Here is a 20,326-nt window from a genome sequence, read left to right as displayed (position 1 = left end):
GTGTGACTGAGTGCATCAAGCAACTCTGCTGCAACACGTATGATTCAGTCTGCTAGTCTCTGCCCCTCAGTGTGACTGAGTGCATCAGGCAACTCTGCTGCAACACGTATGATTCAGTCTGCTAGTCTCTGCCCCTCAGTGTGACTGGGTGCATCAAGCTATGATCAAGCCAAGGATTGGCCAGGTTGCTACAAGGCGTTGGCACGGCGGCCGCTGAGGGGCGGAGCCGTTGACGCCCACGTATAACGTCATCACGCACGCACGCACGGCGTCACTGGGGGGGGAAGTGCAGCAAACGGTGGACGGTTCTGCCGGCAGTGACGGCCAGGAGGAAGGCGAGCGAAGGGGAGAAAGAACCGCGCCGGAGGTAAGGGTCCCGCTCTCCGCTGGGATGTCCGACAAGTCGCGGGAAGGATAGGGAGGCGACGACACTCGGCGTTGTCCGAAAGATGAAGTGAAATGGGCCAGAGAGGGGCGAGAGGCCTAGGCCCAGCCGCCCTCCCTCCCGCCCGCCCGGATATCCGCTGGCCTCCGGGGTGGGGCGATCTCTACTCCAGCATCATCCAGGAAGCAGGCATGGTGGTGGCGGCCTGACCAAGCACTTTATGGGCCTGTAGTTTGAAGAGGAAACGTGGGCAGTATCGGTGCATTATAGACAGCATGTATCGGTTTGATGGCAACATGGGTTGCGCTGTTTTTCTTATTTTTATGAATAAAACATGTTTTTAATTTGTCAAAAGTTAGTCGGAGCGCAGGCATGTCTTTTGTTTAACTTCCTGTGATGTGTCCACGGTGATACTAAGCAGGAAACACTTTATCCCATTGGTTGTGCAATAGCCTGGTTGGGAGTGACTTTCCTCTATTGAAAAGTTTGCTTGGCATGTGACTTGAATTGGGTAAGAACTCAGTGCCCACATTCTTCTTAAAATAGGTCTGTCCCGATTCTTGAGGCTACATTTGCCAGTCTCCCCCAAGTTTTGTGGTTGGAGGTGGAGTAGGAAATGGGGATAAACAGGTCAAGGTTTGGGGAAAATTAACTGTTTTACCGACAAATTTTGAAAAACATATTTCATGAATTTGGGGTGTAAATTTTGACATTGTTCTCCTAATTTCAAGCACTGATTACATTTAAGATTGGCACTTAACAAGTTATTGCTGCTGGATGACTTAAGAAGCTAATTGTACATTCAATTTTAATCAAATAGACCGTTCCAAATCATGTGTTTTTGAAGTAGTCTTATTAGTGATGTCTTGTTGATGTTTACACCAGTGGATAGCCTGCCATTTGGCTATTAGAATGAAATGTTAGCTTGTCAACAAATACTTGTTGAAAGTTAATGTGCATGAGAAATCCTTTGTCCTAAATTTGAAAAACTTGCTTTAAAATGTTTTCCCAAATAATTGCAAGCTGTTTTTCTTTTTTGTGAAAGTGTAAGCTGGTTTACTTGTATAATTTTAATACTGCATTACTGGAAATGCAAGGTCAGGTGGTACACTTGATATTTAAAAAAAAAAATGTAACATTAGTTAGCCATTCATAGCTGGCTTAAAAGGTGGAGGCTTGAAGAAGAGGGAAAAGGGGGGAGGTATAGATATTTCAGGAATCACTAGAGTCAGGAGTGGTCCCAGATGATTGCAGGCTGAATAATGGAACTATTAGTCTGACTTTGGTGGTTGGTAAGATCTTAGAGTCCATTATTAAGGATGATGTTACGGAATACTTAGAAGTTTGCGATAAAATAGGCCAGTCGGCATAGCTTTGTGAAGGGGAGGTCTTGCTTGACAAATTTGCTGGAATCCTTTGATTAAGTAAATAGCAGGACAGACAAAGGGGAGTCCGTAGATGATGTTTACTGAATTACAGAAAGCATTAGTTAAGGTGCCACATGTTGGGCTGCTTAGGAAGATGAGAGCCCACGGTATCAATGGGCAGATACTAGCATGGATTGCAGGTTGGCTGGATGACAGAAGACAGAGTGGCAATGAAGGGGCCTTTTTCTGGTTGGCTGCCAGTGACTAGTGGAGTTCCGCAAGGATCGGTGCTGGGCCTGCTACTCTTCACGTTGTATATTAAAGGCGTTGTATATTGAATGCTTTGTGCCAAAGTTTGTGGATGGTACGAAAATAGGTGGAGGGGCAGCTAGTGTAGAGACAGCAGGGTAGACACAAAATGCTGGAGTAACTCAGCGGGACATGCAGCATCTCTGGAGAGAAAGAATGGGTGACATTTCGGGTCGAGACCCTTCTTCAGACACATTCCTTCTCTCCAGAGAAGCTGCCTGTCCTGCTGAGTTACTCCAGTATTTTGTGTCTACCTTCAATTTAAAGCAGCATCTGCAGTTCTTTCCTGCACATGGATAATGCAGGGATTTGGACAGGGTGGGAGAGTGGGCAGAGAAGTGGCAGATGGAGTATAGTGTAGCAAAGTGGGTAGTCATGCATTTTGGTAGTAGGAATAAAGGCATAGACTATTTTCTAAATGGGGTGAGAATCCAGAAATCTGAGGTGCAAAGGGATTTGGGAGTGCTGGTGCAGAATTCCCAAAAGGTGAATCTGCAAGTCAATTGGTAGTAAAGAAAGAAAACTCAATGCTAGCATTTATTTCAAGAGGACTTGTATATAAAAGGCTCTAAGGAACTGGTAAGGCCACATTTGGAATATTGTGAGCAATATTGGGCACCATAACTGAGGAAGGATGTGCTGGTTCTGGGGAGGGTCCAGAGGAGGTTTACAAGAATGATCCCATGAATGAGTAGGTTAACCTATGATAATTTGTTGTTGACACTGGGTCTGTTCTTGCTAGAGTTTAGAAGAATGAGGGGGGACCTCATTGAAACATACAGAATAGTGAAAGTCTTAGATAGAGTGGATGTGAAGAGGATGTTTCCACTAGTGGGAGAGTCTAGGACGAGGTCTGAATTAAAGGATGTTCTTTCATAAAGGAGATTAGGAGAAATTTATTTAGTCAGAGGGTGGTGAATCTGTGGAATTATTTGCCACAGAAGGCTGTGGAGCCTTGAGTGGATGTTTTTAAGGCAGAGATGGATGGAGTTTTGATTACAACAGGTGGCGGTTTATGGGGAGAAGGCAGGAGAATGGGTTTAGGAGGGAGAGAGAGATCAGCCACGATTGAACAGAGAAGCAGACTTGATGGGCTGAAATGGCCTAATTCTGCTCTTATTCCTTATGACCTTAAGTTTTTCCTATCCTTTTTTAAATTTGAGTTTGTCTAAACAGTTTGTTTTGGGGATTCTTTAGTTTTTCTGTGTGGGGGAGGGGGGAACCGTTTCCCAGTCGCTTCCTGGCGAGGATGCGACTATTTCTCCGAGTGGCGTCCCAGCGCCCCCCCCCCCATCTCCTCGTGGCCTACCACTGGATCGGAGCGGCCTTTCCGACCGGGGGCTGGACCAGAGCTTCGGCAGTGGCGGTGCGGCGCTGGATTCACCGCGGAGTGGACGATACCTGGATCGCCGTTTGGAGCTCCGGAGCGTTGGGCCCGCTGCTCCTACATCGCGGAGCTCTGGTTTGCGGTGCTCCCAATGCGGGCAGCGCTGACTCCAACATTGTGGATTCTCTGGAGCCCTTTGCTGAGGGCCGCCAGCGTGAACCTCTGCCCGGCGCAGCCTGGGGACATCGGGAGCCATGGACTCCGGTGGGAAGCAGCCGATTCGGAGGTCCAAGCCGCTGAGGTAGGCCTCCCGTTCCAACGCCGGAGTTCCATCATCCCGGCTAGCGAGCCTGAGCAGCGGGCTACCCATAGGGGCGACTGCGGAGGGCTCCGGAAGCCCCGACCACGGGTGAACACCAGAGGAAGATGACTGACTTTGGTGCTTTCCCTCACTGTGGGAAACTTGCCTTCCCTCACAGTGTAGTGGAGAATTCTTCTTCTTGCGTATGGAGTGCACAGCCTAAAGTTGTAGGACAACTTGTTCTATTTGATCTTATTTGATTGTGCATGTCGGGTTGATTGCATTCGTCGAAACAGGGTGGACCACGTGAAGGTTGCAATCTCAGACCCCCGTGGAGAATTGAAATGATAGGTAAAAGGAATCTTGGTCATGCATGTAAGCAGAAGAGGTATTTTTATATACTGAACTTTTTGTTTATTCTGGTGTTTACAGAGTACTATGTTTACATTTGTTGTGCAGCTGCTACTAAGAATTTCATTGTTCTGTTTTGAGACGTGTGATAATAAAACTCTTGAGGTGTTTGAAAGTGGTTACCTAGCTTGTTTGGTTTTGCCATTGTAATGGAGACTATGCCACAAGCACAAAATGCAGTATACTTAGTTTGGTTCAGTGATACAGCGTGAAAACAGGCCCTATGGCCCACTGAGTCCGCACATTAACACTATCCTACACATGCGACAATTTACACTTGTACTGAGCCAATTAACCTACAAACCTTGGAGTGTGGGAAGACACCGAAAATCTCAGAGAAAATCCATGCAGTCATGGGGAGAACGTACAAATTCCATACCGACAGCACCCATAGTAGAGGGAATAACTTGAGTTTGATTGAAATAAGGAATGTTTCATGTATCCAGCGATTGGCATTGCTTGGACCTTTCACATTCTCTGTGGGTTGCCACCTTGTCATGGTGGAGAAGCTTGTGTGGTCCTGCGAGCGATGCCATATGGAGCTATGCTCCTGGTAGGGTCACCCATGGCGGTACGGTCGAGGGGGAGGTCTCTGACAAAGCACAGTCCAACCAAGACCTCAACGGTGGAACAGGCGGAGGATGATGGCTGACTTTAGTGGTCCGTCACAACGGTTAGGAAGGCGGATGAAAGCTGCAGCAGAAAATGGTCCCCGGTCGTCCTGGATTCCATGCCACTGGATTCTGACCCAGATCTATCAAGGACTATGTGGTGGCTGTCTGCGCATCAGTCTCCCCACGTTAAACACAGTCACGCACAGGCGTCCTCCTTGAGAGGACAGTCATACTTGTTTCGAGTAACTGCTGATGAATGCATTATCCCATGAGAACAAGTTCAGCAAGGTGATGGAAATGGGATAGTGGTTGAGGATAAGTTGGGTGTTTCAAGGAAAAAACAGCTAACCAAGGCAGGAGTGAGGTAGAGAAAGATTGGGAAATTTGGCAATAACAAGTTTGGGCCTGGGAACTATTAAAGTGCAGACATTTTAAGGTGTTTATTATATACCAATTTTAGTGGGTTCATGTTGAGCGAGATTTGCTTCTAGTGTAAAGGTGAGCAATGGAATCTGAGGTATGATGGGAATGCGGGGAGAATAAAATGGGGTTAGTGTAATTGTTGATCACCAGCCAAAGGACCTGTTTTCATGTCTAACTCTGAATCTGAGTATCAGAGGGAAGCTTGATTATGTGCATCTTGATGAAGTAGGCCTTGCAGATTGATGGATTCAACGGTGGCTAAATGGGAGATGCCAGAGAGTAATGGTGGATGGCTGTTTGTCAGGTTGGAGGCCGGTGAATAGTGGGGTGCCACAGGGATCTGTGTTGGGTCCTCCGTTGTTTGTCATGTACATCAATGATCTGGATGATGGTGTGGTAAATTGGATTAGTAAGTATGAAGATGATACTAAGATAGGCGGTGTTGTGGATAATGAGGTAGATTTTCAAAGTCTACAGAGAGATTTAGGCCATTTGGAAGAGTGGGCTGAAAGATAGCATATGGAGTTTATTGCTGATAAGTGTGAGGTGCTACATCTTGGCAGGACAAATCAAAATAGGACGTACGTGGTAAATGGTAGTGAGTTGAGGAATGCAGTCTAACAGAGGGATCTAGGGATAACTGTGCACAGTTCCCAGAAGGTGGAATCTCATGTAGATAGGGTGGTAAAGAAAGCTTTTGGTGTGCTGGCCTTTATAAATCAGAGCATTGAGTATAGAAGTTGGGATGTAATGTTAAAATTGTACAAGGCATTGGTGAGGCCAATTCCGGAGTATGATGTACAATTTTGGTTGCCTAATTATAGGAAGGATGTCAACAAAATAGAGAGAGTACAGAGGAGATTTACTAGACTGTTTCCTGGGATTCAGCAACTAAGTTACAGAGAAAGGTTGAACAAGTTAGGTCTTTATTCTTTGGAGCGCAGAAGGTTAAGGGGGGGACTTGATAGAGGTCTTTAAAATGATGAGAGGGATAGACAGAGTTGACGTGGATAAGCTTTTCCCATTGAGAGTAGGGAAGATTCAAACAAGAGGACATGACTTGAGAATTAAGAGACAGAAGTTTAGGGATAACATGAGGGGGAACTTCTTTACTCGGAGAGTGGTAGCTGTGTGGAATGAGCTTCCAGTGGAAGTGGTGGAGGCAGGTTCGATTTTATCATTTAAAAATAAATTAGATAGGTATATGGACGGGAAAGGAATGGAGGGTTATGGTCTGAATGCAGGTAGATGGGACTAGGGGAGAATAAGTGTTCGGCATGGACTAGATGGGCTGAGTTGGCCTGTTTCTGTGTTGTAATTGTTATATGGTTATATCGTTATTTTACTGTAGTTCAAAATTAAGATGTCGTTTCATTTTACAGATTGATTAAAGAAACAAGACACCATGGGAAATCTTCTAGCAGCTCTCAAGGGTCTGTTTGGAAAAAGGGAGATGCGCATCCTTATGGTGGGACTGGATGCTGCGGGGAAAACCACAATACTGTATAAATTTAAACTTGGAGAAGTGGTGACAACTATCCCTACCATTGGTAAGTTAAACTTTTATGAATATTAAAACAAGCTGTAACTTTTAAAGGGAGAGCTGTTCTCAATGGGTAATGCATGATCTTTGATGATAAAGGAGGTCAGAAAATTGAGGATCTAATTTTGTATTCGAGGCCTAGTCCGACATTGTGATACGTGCGTAGGAAAGAACTGCAGATGCTGGTTTAAATCAAAAATAGTTGCAACGCTGGAGTAACTCAGCGGGATCCCACTACTAGCAATCCAACAGGTTCCCACTACAAGCCACATTTTCCCATCTCCACCCCTTTCTGCTTTCCGCAGAGACCATTCCCTCCGCAACGCCCTGGTCAACTCATCCCATCCCCACCCAAACCACCCCCACCGCAGGCACTTTCCCCTGCAACCGCAGGAGGTGCAACACCTGTCCCTTTACCACTCCCCTCGACTCTGTCCAAGGATCCTGACAGTCTTTTCAGGTGAGGCAGAGGTTCACTTGCACCTCCTCCAGCCTCAGCTACTATATCCGCAGTTCCAGGTGTGGACTCCTGTATATTGGTGAGACCAAGTACAGGCTTGACGAAATTTTTGCTGAACACCTCCGCTCAGTCTGCCTAAACCTACCTGATCTCCCGGTTGCTCAGCACTTTTAACTCCCCCTCCCATTCCCACACTGACCTTTCTGGGCCACCTCCATTGTCAGAGTGAGGCCCAACGTAAATTGTAGGAACAGCACCTCATATTTCGATTGGGTAGCTTACACCCCGTTGACTTCTCTAACTTCAAGTAGCCCTTGCTTTCCCTCTCTCTTCCCTCCCCTTCCCAGATCTCCCACCAATCTTATCGTCTCTGACTACATTCTATCTCTGTCCCGCCCATTCCCCTGACATCAGTCTGAAGAAGGGTCTCGACCCGAAATGTCACCCATTCCTTCTATCCAGAGGTGCTGCCTATCCCGCTGAGTGACTCCAGCATTTGGTGTCTATTGTGATATTTGCTATTGCTTGCATTCAGTTAGTGGAAATGAGGACGGCTTCCTTGTTAATTTAACCAACATATTGCCACACAGGAGGTGATTTGTTCCATGCCAATTCATTAGTCTGGTTTCCACATCTTGTTTTCCTTGCATCCCTGCAACTTGCTCACTTGCACGACAATCATTGATTCTTTTTGCCACTTGGTAGTGAGTTAGTGGCCATTTGGCCTACTAGACTGTACTTGGGAGCTGAAAGGAAACTAAAGCACTCGATGGAAACTCACACAGGCACATAAGAATGTGAATGAAGCATTAAGATCGAGTCTGGATCACTGCTGGCCCACCATGCTCCCCTGGCATTTAGATGCAAAATTACCACAATTTATACTAGTTTTTTGACACAAATACTTGCAAATTTGTGTAAGTGGCCCGTCTCTGACAATTTTGATCCACCTTGATGAACTTGGCAACTTTCTCAAATAACCTTGGATCATTTTTTAAAATACAAAATGCTACTACATTTCGTTACTTGTCTGGGAAATTTGTTGCAAAATTAATTGGAACATGCACACTTGTAGGATTTCTTCTCTATCGGATAACTTGTTTGTTGAGGGCACCTGGAATCTAATAAATTGTAAATGCAAGGCATACTTTGATTGGAAATTTCATCACGTCGCCAAATAAATAAAACTTTTATAGGCACCTGCGGGATGAGTGGCACAAACACACAAGGGTTCGTCCCACCTTAAATGTAAGAAGGGGCAATTTGAAGACTGAGGAAATCAATACACTCTGAAAGGAATAATTCGAAGATCATCTCAACCAAGGACATATGGTTCATATGTCCGTGATTCTATCCCGCAGCCCAGTCTTGTCTCACTCCAGGTGGAGAGTAGGTTGGAAAGACCATCTTCAACTGGAGTACCTAAACATCAACCAGATGTTTGATGTAGAAACAAGATGCTGACTGCCCCAATCTTTTCTCCTAATTGAGTCAATGAAACTGCACTCTGTATCTTCCCCTTTGCTGTATCGTATTTGAGTTTGACTTGATTGTGGTTATGGTATATCTGATCTATTTGGATAGCATGCAAAATAAAGCCTTTAACTGTACCTCCTATACATGTGATGATAGTAAACCTAAACCTATTCTGTGTCTGGTTCTATAAGCTTTATTCCCCTGAACTCCATACCCAGTTTTGAATCATGTGGTTGAATGGGGAATTGTTAAAGTTTAGACCAATGTCCGGTGCAGTTTAAACTGTATGCTGTGTGTTAGAAATTTTAATAAACAAATGAAGATTAGATTTTCAGTCAATTTGGGTGAATGACCAGACTGGAGGACAAACTTCTCCTTTTTGAAAAATCAAACTGCAGTATAAGTAGACTTGCACTTCAAGCATCACTGTGGTGAGCTTGGAGAGTATACCCGACCCATATGATTGATAGACTGCTCATAGTCAAATCAATGTTCATTATTTGGTCGACCATATGAGATACATGCTTAGCATTGTTGGTGACCATGGTGCTTTGTTTGAATCTGAACTATTTCACATAAGGAGCACTTGTATCCTTTTTGATCAATCAGATATATGGCGCAAATAGGACCTTCGGCCCAACTCGTCCCTGCCAACCAAGTTGCTTAACTAAATTAGTCCCATTTCATTCAAAACCTTTCCTATCCTTGTCTTTTTAAATGTACCCACCTCAACCACTTTCTCTGGCAGTTCGTTCCACATAGGTACCACCTTCTGTGGAAATTCAAGGGATATTAAATGTACATTGAGATATTTTAATGCTGATTTTTCATCCTCTTTGTCTGTATTCTCCTTTAAATCAAAGTTTCAAAGTTAAATTATAGCAACTAACAACGGGTGAGGAAATGTGTGTAGCAGACCAAGTGGTCGTTGCTGCTGTTTTCCTGGCATTTGTGTATGTTTGTTTTGATTTTGGTATGGTATCCATCTCCATGTATTATTTGCAGGTTTCAACGTGGAGACAGTTGAATACAAGAATGTGAGCTTCACTGTCTGGGATGTGGGAGGTCAGGATAAAATTAGACCCCTCTGGCGTCATTATTTCCAGAATACGCAAGGTATGAATTATTTGCCCTAAAGTTTGAACTTGACTGTTAAATTGGTCTCTGTAGAATTCCTAACCGCGAGACTACATGAAGATTGCCAGTAGTCCATTTCGATGGACATTTCCAATCTATGCCTTATTGCCACATGATCTGTGCAATGTGGCCTTAACCTAGAAGTGCATTGTCAATACTAGTCAATGTCTTAATGGAATAATAGACAAAACTATTATCAGTTCATTTTGAGATGGAGCATTTTATTTTTATGTGCACAAGTTTGTGTCTTTGTTTAATACTTTTAAATTGTATAAACTTTGGGCAGCTCCAACCAACGGAAATAGAGAAAATTTGTCTTTCAGCTTTATGCCTTGTTTGATATTTACTGTGTTGAAGTTGATTTTACACTGAATGCATGTAGGGTGTAAAATTGATTCTTGCCAATGCCAAATCCCAACAGGCCAGTAAGGATTACACTGGCTCTCTGTGGCACTAGAATAACCCGTTTTAATGGTAATGAGTTGAACATTCTGTGATGCTGGTTTAATAGTACCTTCAGCTTTAAAACCTGAGGCATTGACCATTAAACCTGTGCTGGTCTCTGAAAGGTGTCTTCTTGGTGTTTTGTAAAATTAAATTAATGTTGTCTGCACTGGTAAAGAATGGGCAATAAAGTAAACCTAATTTATTTGATTATTGATTATTTTCATTGAATTATATGGGAAGCAAAAATTGAGTGTAAAACCTTGCCCTCAAAAGCCATCACTATTATTTTATCTTCAACTGTACAGTAAATATTTTTGTCATTAGATAGTCCATATTTTGCACTCATCATGCTTTCTGTTTAAAGGCTTAATATTCGTGGTTGACAGCAATGACAGAGAGCGCATCAACGAGGCAAGGGAGGAATTGAATCGAATGCTTAATGAAGAGGAGCTGAGAGATGCAGTGCTATTGGTCTTGGCAAATAAGCAGGTGATTTGAAAATATGCTTTTGTCTTGTTAACCTCTTCCACCAAAGCCATTTAAATTGACAATTTCACTGATGCCCCCTCACCCCAATATTTTGTTTTCATAAGATTTGATTCACATGGTGTTGACTGTAAATGTAAGGCACTTGCAGACCAGGAGTCTTGGCTGAAGAAATGCATCACTATTTGGTTTCATTGCCTTAATACTACAACAAACAGCACATGATTTCCAACATTATTCATGAAAAATACAGCAAGGTTTTCAAGCTTTTGCAAGATCTCTTGCTGCCTCCTGCAAGAACAGGCGCAGCATCAGAGACTTTTATCCAAAAATTGTGCCTCCACAATACAACACTCCTTTATAACAGTTTGTGAAATGTTCGTTAATTATTGTCATGTCTCCTGAGATAATGAAAAACTTTGTTTGAGTGCTATCCTGTCATATCACAGCTTGAGCACAATCAAGCCACAAGTACAACAGGTTGTGCAAAGAGAAAAATAATAGTTGTGTTACAGCATAGAGTTGAACCATGATCATACGACTTGGACCAGAGTTCCACCAATTGAGTAACACATGGCCTGATAGAAATGTTTAAGATTCGCTTGAACAGCATGGTCACTTGGGAGCATTTGAGTTTCAAGTGTCTGCCTATAGTTGCCCATCTTGTACAGTCAGGGTGGGCAGTAGGACATCAAAAACCATAGCCGTGAGCACTGGCTCACCCCAAGGCTGTGTCCTAAGCCCCCTTCTGTTTAGTCTGCTGACACACGACTGTACTGCCAGACTCAATAACAACTTCATCAACAAGTTCGCTGATGACACAACAGTAGTGGGTCTCATCAGTGACAATGATGAATCGGCGTACAGGATGGAGGTGGAGCTGCTCATAGGTTGGTGCAAATCCCACAACCTCATTCTTAACGTGGGAAAAACTAAGGAGATGGTGGTTGACTTCAGGAGGGCGGGGAAACAACACCATACACCTCTGCACATCGACGGAGCTGATGTGGAAAGGGTCAGCAGCATAAAGTTCTTAGGACTACATCTGTCTGATGACCTGACGTCCACGGCCAACACCACAGCCCTGGTCAAGAGAGCCCAGCAGCGACTTCACCCTCTCCGAAGACTATGTAAAGCAGGCCTCCCCACCACACACCTACGGGCTTTTTATAGGGGGACTGTCGAGAGCACACTGACATACGGCATCACTTCCTGGTTCGGGAGCTGCAAGGCGTACGAACGGCACCAACTGGACAGGATAGTGAAGACCGCAAGCAGGATTATTGGTGCTCCACTCCCCTTCCTGCTGGACATATACAAGAAGAGATGTATCAACAGAGCCATCTCCATCATCAAAGACCCTTACCACCCATCGCATGACATTTTCTCCATCCTCCCATCTGGGAAGAGGTACAGGAGCATTAGCTGCAAAACCAGCAGGATGCTCCTCGGCTTCTTCCCACAGGCTATAAGACTGTTAAATGGACTTTGCCCCCTGCCAAGTATCGCGCACAAACCCCCACACTGCAGCAGAGCCACTGTTGTGCCGCTGCCGGTCGGAACGGCTGTTGAATGTTTAGTAGAGTGTTAAATTTATTCATGACATGTATTTTTTAATTTTAATTCCTATTTATTTTTTAATGCAAACTGAATGGACGCTGGTTGAGCAACGTTTTTTTGTTTCCTCTGGGTATACGAATACTCAGGAAATGACAATAAAGATTTACAATTACAATTACAATTAGTTCTAAGCTTTAGGAGAAGGGAACACAATTATTGATGTTGTTAAGGATAATTTTAAATAAAAGATCAAATGTCCTGAGATCTTTTGCTTTTTCTCCCTTCCTCTTTTACTCCCTGCATTGTGAAATATCTGCATTCTGATGACAGTGTTAAAACCCCATGTGCTATAAGTTTTACTTTTACTTTTTATGTTTTAGTTAATATATTTTTAAATATTGATGTAAGAGTGCATTGGATGTGTTATATGCAGGTGGAAGCAGGTTGAAAATACTTTTTTGTAACTTGAATTTAAGGCAATATAACATTGCTGTGATCCCAAGTTTGTATTTTTTGAGTTTATTTCCAGAAGTGACATATTATTACCCAGCTCACTGCTCCTATACAATGTTCAACTGATCTTAGCTAGCCCAATACTAAAGCTGACAAAACAACATTCCTTGAACTATCAAGTAAAAGTTAGTATGATTTTCCTCTGTGGATGATACAAGGAGGATACTAATAATAGCAATGTTACAAAATTTTGAGATTTAAAAATTCAAGTCTGCAATGTATCCCATCAGATAAAGCATAACAATAAGTTTAATTTGACACCTAATTCACTTTCATATCTCAAGTAATAAAAAAGTTATGGCCATTTTCATACTCGGAAATTAGCATCTTGTTCCCTATTGATTTTCTATGGACATAACAAAAAAGCTGTGATCGTGGACAGTCAAAAGCCCATAACCTTCTTAAAAATTAAGAGAACTGAATGAAATTTTCAGTTATCATAGATTGAAGCATTCTGAAACAAATATAAAATAATCTTACTTGGATGACCTGAAATTAAAGCATATAACCATATAACCATATAACAATTACAGCACGGAAACAGGCCATCTCGGCCCTACAAGTCCATGCCGAACAAATGTTTTTCCCCCTTAGTCCCACCTGCCATGGGAGTCCCATATAATTAGTTAGTTACCCAATTGTAGCTAATTTCAAACTTCAATTACTGAATCTAAACATCTATCCATTTCTTAATAAATGATTAACATTTTTAAATAGCCCAAGTGTCCAAATAATATTCACAAATAATTCACCATAAAACATGATTTTTAAATCTCATTTACATCAATTTATAGGCCAAATGGAAAGAATTTAGTGTTCAATTGCTGTAAATTAAATTTAAATCGCCTTTCTAGTTGGTTCCTGTGAACGCGCTGGTTTAGAATGTTCACATTGCGCTGGATTTGTGCCCTCAAATGCCCAGAAAAATACTGCGGGATATAAAGAGCCCAAAATGAACTACTCGCTATAGAAAACTTTATATACAGGGTTATATACAAGCCCCATTTAATGTAAAAATAAGGTACATACCTTTAATTGTTTGCTTTATAAAACCCTGGGGCTGTGAGTGGTTGCGGAGTGAGAGAGTGATTTTTAAACTACTATAAATATTATACAAGGCCATAAAAACTAATAATACCTTTTGCGACGGGGTCTTTCAGCGATTTTCCGTTAATGATTTACTAGGCTGAACATTTTCGATTGGAACAGCCTAGTAAAAATCGCGTTTTAAACCCGCCCCCTCTAAACAGCGCCAAAATCACACACACGGGGCGGGGCAGATACTCAGACGCGATTCAGGTAGGTTTTGTAACATACCTACTAATAACCAATCTATTGAGTTAACAAACATATATACTGGGTGAAGTCTGTGGCCTGACAGTTGCATGTGTGCTTCAGAAAAAGGTCAGACACTTAAGAGAGATGCAGTGCTCCCAAGTTTTTACTGGAGATTCTGTCTGCCACATTCTAGAGTTTGAGGAGACGTTGCTGAGCAGTATGGGGAGAAATGTAGAACATTTGCCCTTAAGCTGTTTGCCATCACTTTCATGCAGAAAAACTACCTTGTTTCACTCAAGTTTCTTTGTTCTTTCAGGATTTACCCAATGCCATGAATGCTGCAGAAATCACAGATAAATTGGGATTACACCAGATATGCCAAAGAACATGGTACATTCAGGCAACATGTGCTACCAGCGGTGATGGCATTTATGAGGGTCTTGAGTGGCTAACCAATCAATTCGGACAACACAAGTGATCCATTCCACTTCTCCAAGTCTCTGCATGACCAGCCGCGTGTGTGTGATTGTGTGAGAGAGTTTGAGTGGGAGCAGTTTCCTCACCACGTGCCTTTTTATAATACAGATGGGTTTGGGACACTACTTGTAAGAACGGGTAGTGTGGGCATTGATGAAAGTATTTTATTAATAAATGAATGGCTCTATTTTTGAAATAGTTGCCAAATAACACTTGCAGACCTAAAATAAATTTACAATTTGTAATTGCTAGCTAACCAAAAATTAGGAATACGAATACTATTTATGCCCCCTTTTCTAAATTAGAGGGGGAGGGGGGGGGGGGGGTAGAGAATGTGCCTGATCACTAGCAGATCTTGTCAATATTGAACGGTCTTGCAGACCTTGGTTTGCAATTTAGCCCAAGTCTGAGTGATGCAGTTTGAGTTTAAATTGTGCATGTATACACCAATCAATTTGGCAATTTAGCAAATACATCTTGGAAGGAAATTTCCTTGAGTTCTGGCTAGTGTTTTATGGCTCTGCAAATGATCCATCAAAATTGACCATGTTGACCAAAATTGACTTCTACTAGTGCAATTTTATGGATTTTTAGTACCTTGTATCTGGTAATTTAACGTTTAGAAGTCACAGAGGTAGCTGCTCCCATTCCTTGTTTTGTAAAGATATTGAATGACACTTGTATGTATTTGATATGAGGCGGGCAAAGGATGAAATGCATATAATAAATATAAGCCTTTTTGTTTGGATATGCCAAGACAAGCCCCAGCAACACCAACACTCCCTCAAAATAATACTCATCGCCAGCGTCGTGACACTACAGACACAAGTGGAATTTGAAATTATGCACCTATTTTCCAGAAAGCTTCCCCACGTATGAACATTTTCCAAAAAGTAAATTGAAAACGTTTCGGTATATTTCAGATAATTTAGAGGTTTAGTGAAATATTTATCCTGTACAGATCAGTAGCATGCACTTCAAATTGACTTGTTCATTGTAATGTTAATGACCAGTTGAATACTGATCTAAATTCAGAGACAACAATATACTTTATGCTTATAGGCATGTTTTTTAAACTGTAAACTGCAATCTTGTAAATTATAACAATATGAAAGGAAATGAGTCTGGAGAATTATTGGTTTCAATCTACAATTAAATATGTAATTTAATTTTGCTTGGACATTATGCTCAAACCTAATAGTGGAAATATGAAGCTTAGTTGTGGAATAAGGTTTCTGTCGCAAAATATCAAGAGGTGGGGAAACGTAATTTCGAAATTGATCTGAAGAAAAATCAGCTTATTTTTAACCATATCTGTAAACTTGTCTTGGGATGCATTATATGTTAAAGATATCTTTATGAGAATAATTGTTTGCATTACATACCAGTATGTTTGGATGCCAGTGTGTGACCAAATTGCAGACATTCGTGGATGTGTTTGAGAAAGGTGTGGAGAAGGGAACTTGTTGCAAATATTTCTGCTGCCAATAAAGGCTTGTTCCCCTTCCTAATATCTGCGTATTGATTGATTCCAAGATCGTTTATTTGTCATTTAAATTACAGTACAGGATTTGGTATTGGTATCAAAACTGGTTTTAAGCAGCATTAATTCTGAAGAGTCTAGACCTGAAACGTCACCCGTTCCTTCTCTCCAGAGATGCTGCCTGTCCCGCTGAGTTATTCCAGCACTTTGTGTCTACCTTTAATTCTGAACCCCTTAACTAAGGTTTCAAAGTCTCCTGCATTTTAGTTTGGCCTCAGTTTGATTTTAACATATTGCAATCTTATTTGAAGTGCATAGGGGAGAAAATAAGAGTGAAATTGTACATATATCCACCGGTGCTGAGAAATGGTCACATATGTTCTAGGTGCCACGTATTTGCAGTGTGCATTTTCAGAGCCTCCTTGCCAAGCTAGGTGTAGAATAATTCTCATTCCCCATTCCTATGCTTATAAATAAGCTTTCTCCACACTAGATTGTAAATCCACAGAAAAGGTACTTGCCCATACTGAGATTTCTGATTCATTAGAAATTTTAAAATGCTTTATTTCTTTAAAATATTGGTTCAAAGAAAAGAGCAAAACTTGAACTCAAATGTGTAGTGCAGAGAATCTTAAAGTAAAACAAGTTCAGCCTTAAATAGCTGAACATCGATTTGGTAAAAATGACGTGATGGCGTCAGTGGAGTGAGAAGGATGAAAAGACAGCAATAGATTGCATTAGCAATTAATGAGAAAAAAATTGTAGGAGCTTTTCAGATTTGTATATCTATTAATCTCATGAGGAATTCAAATATCTAGATTAGATATTAGCCAAGATACTGCTGCAGTCCCAGTTGAACAAGCTGGTCATTTAGTAGAAAACTAATTGGGGAATGGGAATACTTCTGTCCTCAAGAATTGCTTTTGCTAGAATAATCAGAATAGTTCTGATTGGTCATAGAAACAGCCTTGTCTCCTACTGATTCTAGATTACTTGCTGAGATTTTCCTGCATTTGAGCAAAAAGCAAATTGCTGGAGAAACTTGCACTTCTCTACACAGAGCCCCCCCCCCCCCCCCCCCCCCCCACATGCTACCTGCCACCTATAGAAAATGGCAGTACTGCTGTATATAGTCTAGACTTCAAGGTTTTTTTGCTCGATGTTCCAGCATCTGTAGTCTCATAACTCTTTTTCCATAATTTTTGGTTTTGATCAAAATAGCTAGTGATGGTAGTTTGGATAGAAACCAATGGTACAGTGGCAACTTTAAAGAATCATTTTCATCAATGGAAATTGTAAACTATGAAGGTCATCTTTTCCTTTTATAAATACAATACTTTAAATGCTTATTCCTAAACAGTGATTCTAGTGTGGAATGATGCAGCATTCCAATATTTGTCAGTCATGCAGTACATGAGGGCCACATAGCCTGCTGAATCTTCATTGATCCATTACATTCATTGATACCCATTAAAACCAGTCTTTATTTTTCCCCACATTCACCAACTTTTATCTCTTGATTCCTATTTAGGAATGGTCAATAATTGAGCAGTCCTGTTCAATTCTGATGATAGGTGCAGTAGGCCATTTGTCCCTTCGAGCCAGCACCGCCATTCAATGTGATCATGGCTGATCATCCCCAATCAGTACCCCGTTCCTGCCTTCTCCCCATATCCCCTGATTCCGCTATTTTAAGAGCCCTATCTAGCTCTCTCTTGAAAACATCCAGAGAACCGGCCTCCACTGCCTTCTGAGGCAGAGAATTCCACAGACTCACAATTCTGAGGAAAAAGTGTATCCTCGTCTCCGTTCTATGTGTCCATTTGTCTTTAGCACTTAATATTTCCAACTCAAGTTCTCTTCTCTTGCATTTTATGTAGCTTATATACCTTGAATTATGGATATAGAATATTATACTTTGATGTATTTTATTGTACAGATGCTACAGCAAATTGTAAATGTTTAAATCCTGCACTAAGCAAAATTAAGTTAAAGGTCAGCTTGGAATGGGATTGGAAGTAAAGTTATTGGCAACTGCAGGAGCAACTGAAAGCAAATGCAGTTGTAAGCCCTTAACAGCTATTCCTTTAGTGTGAAGTTCTGTAGTTCTTTGGAGGTGCTGTCCAAAATGGAAATCAGTGACACAGTAAAAATAATGCAAGAAAAGAAAACTGTACAATTCTATTAAATTCTTTGATCTGCGCAAGTTTATCTGGAATGTAAGACAGCTCCACCCCAAGAATTACAAACCAGAAAGATTCTTTAAACATGAATTATGTTCGTTTGAAACTTCTATTTCACTATTCACTTTCAAGTATACAGGTAGTATTAGCTCATATTTACATTTACTGAATTTGTGGTAGGGTTCTGAATTGTATATCAAATCAATTAGTACATTTTAATTAAAATTATGTAAAGGAAAAGCTCTTGCTCTGAGTTATATTGGAGACTGTCCGTTTCTATTTACGGTTGTACTATTAGAAGGAAGGCTCAACTCTTATGAACATAGGTAACAAGGAAATAAAGACTGGTTTCTCCATTTTATCATATGTGATATAGGAGCATTTGACTAACCATGACTATTGATTGTACACTCAATTATCTTCCGATCTGGGCAAAATACCAATCTCTGGTACACATCTGGTAACTTGATTTTCATTCCAAGTACTTGCCATGTTTGAAAATGTCATATCTGAAATCGCTTACACTATGTCTCAAAGTGTTATTTACTGAAAGAAACAATCAATTTGTTTGTGAATTGTTACGAAAGGCTTCCACCACTTCCTGGAAATTAGTTCCAGAGAATTACCTTTCACTAAAATATTCTGTGGATTTTTAAAATTTAACTTCCTACTTTGGAGGTCGTCCTTTGCTTTGATTTTACCATTTTTGGCAAAATGAAATAGCTTGTCAATGTCTAAATTTTCTGGTCCCTTTAAAATTCTCTAAAAGGAAATCTTTTCACTTCACCCTTTGAGAATATGCAGTAATTAAATCCTCATTTGCTCATGTTGGTACCCTCTTCTGCATTCTTACAGTATGCTGCAAGAGTAGTCTTGTTCAAATGATATAGATCACTGGAGAGATGGCATCTGGATTCTTGTTTGCAGGTCTCGTCTCCCTGCCTCAGGAAAGATATTCTGGCACCAGAGGGAGCGCAGTAAAGATTCGTCAGATTGTCTCCTGTTATGGCAGGTTTGTTGTATGAGGAGAGAAGACCATGCCTGTATAATACTGCAGGGTGGTCTACTGGATACATTCAGTTCTCCTACAGGGCTTGATAGGGTAGATGTGGATTTGATATTTCGTTTGGCTGAGGATTTTTAAACTAGATATCACAGTCTCCAAACAAAACTTAGACATTTTAGGAGAACATTGAAATTCACTCAGGAGGTGGTGAATCAGGAATTGTTTATTCATGATGGTTCAGAAACTAATAGAAACGAGGTATAGCAGGGTAGCAAGGGAAGTGGTGTGGGGCAAGAGATGAGACACAATCTTATGGAATGTTTCTATTTATGACGTTACATTGCAATATCTTTGTAAACCATTAAGTGGAAGATTAGATATTTTATTTATCATTGAAAAATGTATCGATGGCAGTTACTTCACCAATGCTATTTTCTGTTGCAGTTTCAAATTAGCGATAATGTTCATGTAGTGCAAGTACATATGAAAGGGTTGAGTTTATTAAAGGGTATAAGGACAATTCTTGGAACTGTCGGGCACGATGGAAATATTGTAGTTTGTATTTGCCTTCAGAAACAAATGGAACAGTGCAGATCCCATTGAAAGAATTACAGATGGAATAGTACTTGATTTAAAAGTAGCATTATTGAAAGTTGATGATTAGCATAAGACCTGAAGGTTACTAATGTCAAATGACTACTTAGACAAAGCAGGAAATTGCAGGATAGTCAGCTGGAAATGACCACAATGAGACAAAATCGTACATTTGGGAGGGTGTAGGTTAATCAAGAAGATAAACATCTTTCAATGTTATTGGATTATTGTTCTTGAATTATTTTTAAGTGATAAAAGGTTGATCAGGGTGGTGCAGTGGATTACAGGCAATGTCAGGCAAGTGTTTCATCCACAGGAGATTCTTGAAAGCCAAAATGGAAAACAGATGCATGGATAAATAATTGATTAGTCTTCGAAATCCGGATGGGCAGTAGTGTTGGATACAGGTGGTGGTTATTCAGTGCTCCCTGAATGTCAATTTTGGGAGTATTACTTAACTTTTTAAAATATGGATAGTCTGCACTATAGTTTTGGGAGCCGCATTGCAAAATTTACAAATGACAAAAGAGCAGCGAAGTGCATAGA

General features: G+C 41.2%; 1 protein-coding gene across 1 annotated transcript; it reads left to right on the top strand.

Moving 5' to 3' along the window:
* The first annotated feature begins 215 nt into the window (after positions 1-215).
* Positions 216-16,025, top strand: LOC129710209 (ADP-ribosylation factor 1-like). Its single transcript, XM_055657029.1, has 5 exons — positions 216-367; positions 6,520-6,687; positions 9,622-9,732; positions 10,565-10,689; positions 14,354-16,025. The coding sequence occupies exons 2-5, from the start codon at positions 6,543-6,545 to the stop codon at positions 14,513-14,515; spliced, it is 543 nt and encodes a 180-aa protein (XP_055513004.1). The 5' UTR covers positions 216-367; positions 6,520-6,542; the 3' UTR covers positions 14,516-16,025.
* The last annotated feature ends 4,301 nt before the right edge of the window (positions 16,026-20,326 follow it).

Source organism: Leucoraja erinacea, chromosome 27 (genome assembly GCF_028641065.1).
Source record: "Leucoraja erinacea ecotype New England chromosome 27, Leri_hhj_1, whole genome shotgun sequence".
NCBI lineage: Eukaryota > Metazoa > Chordata > Chondrichthyes > Rajiformes > Rajidae > Leucoraja > Leucoraja erinaceus.
Note: the sequence above shows the minus strand (reverse complement) of the source record. Positions and strands in the feature narration are given on the sequence as shown.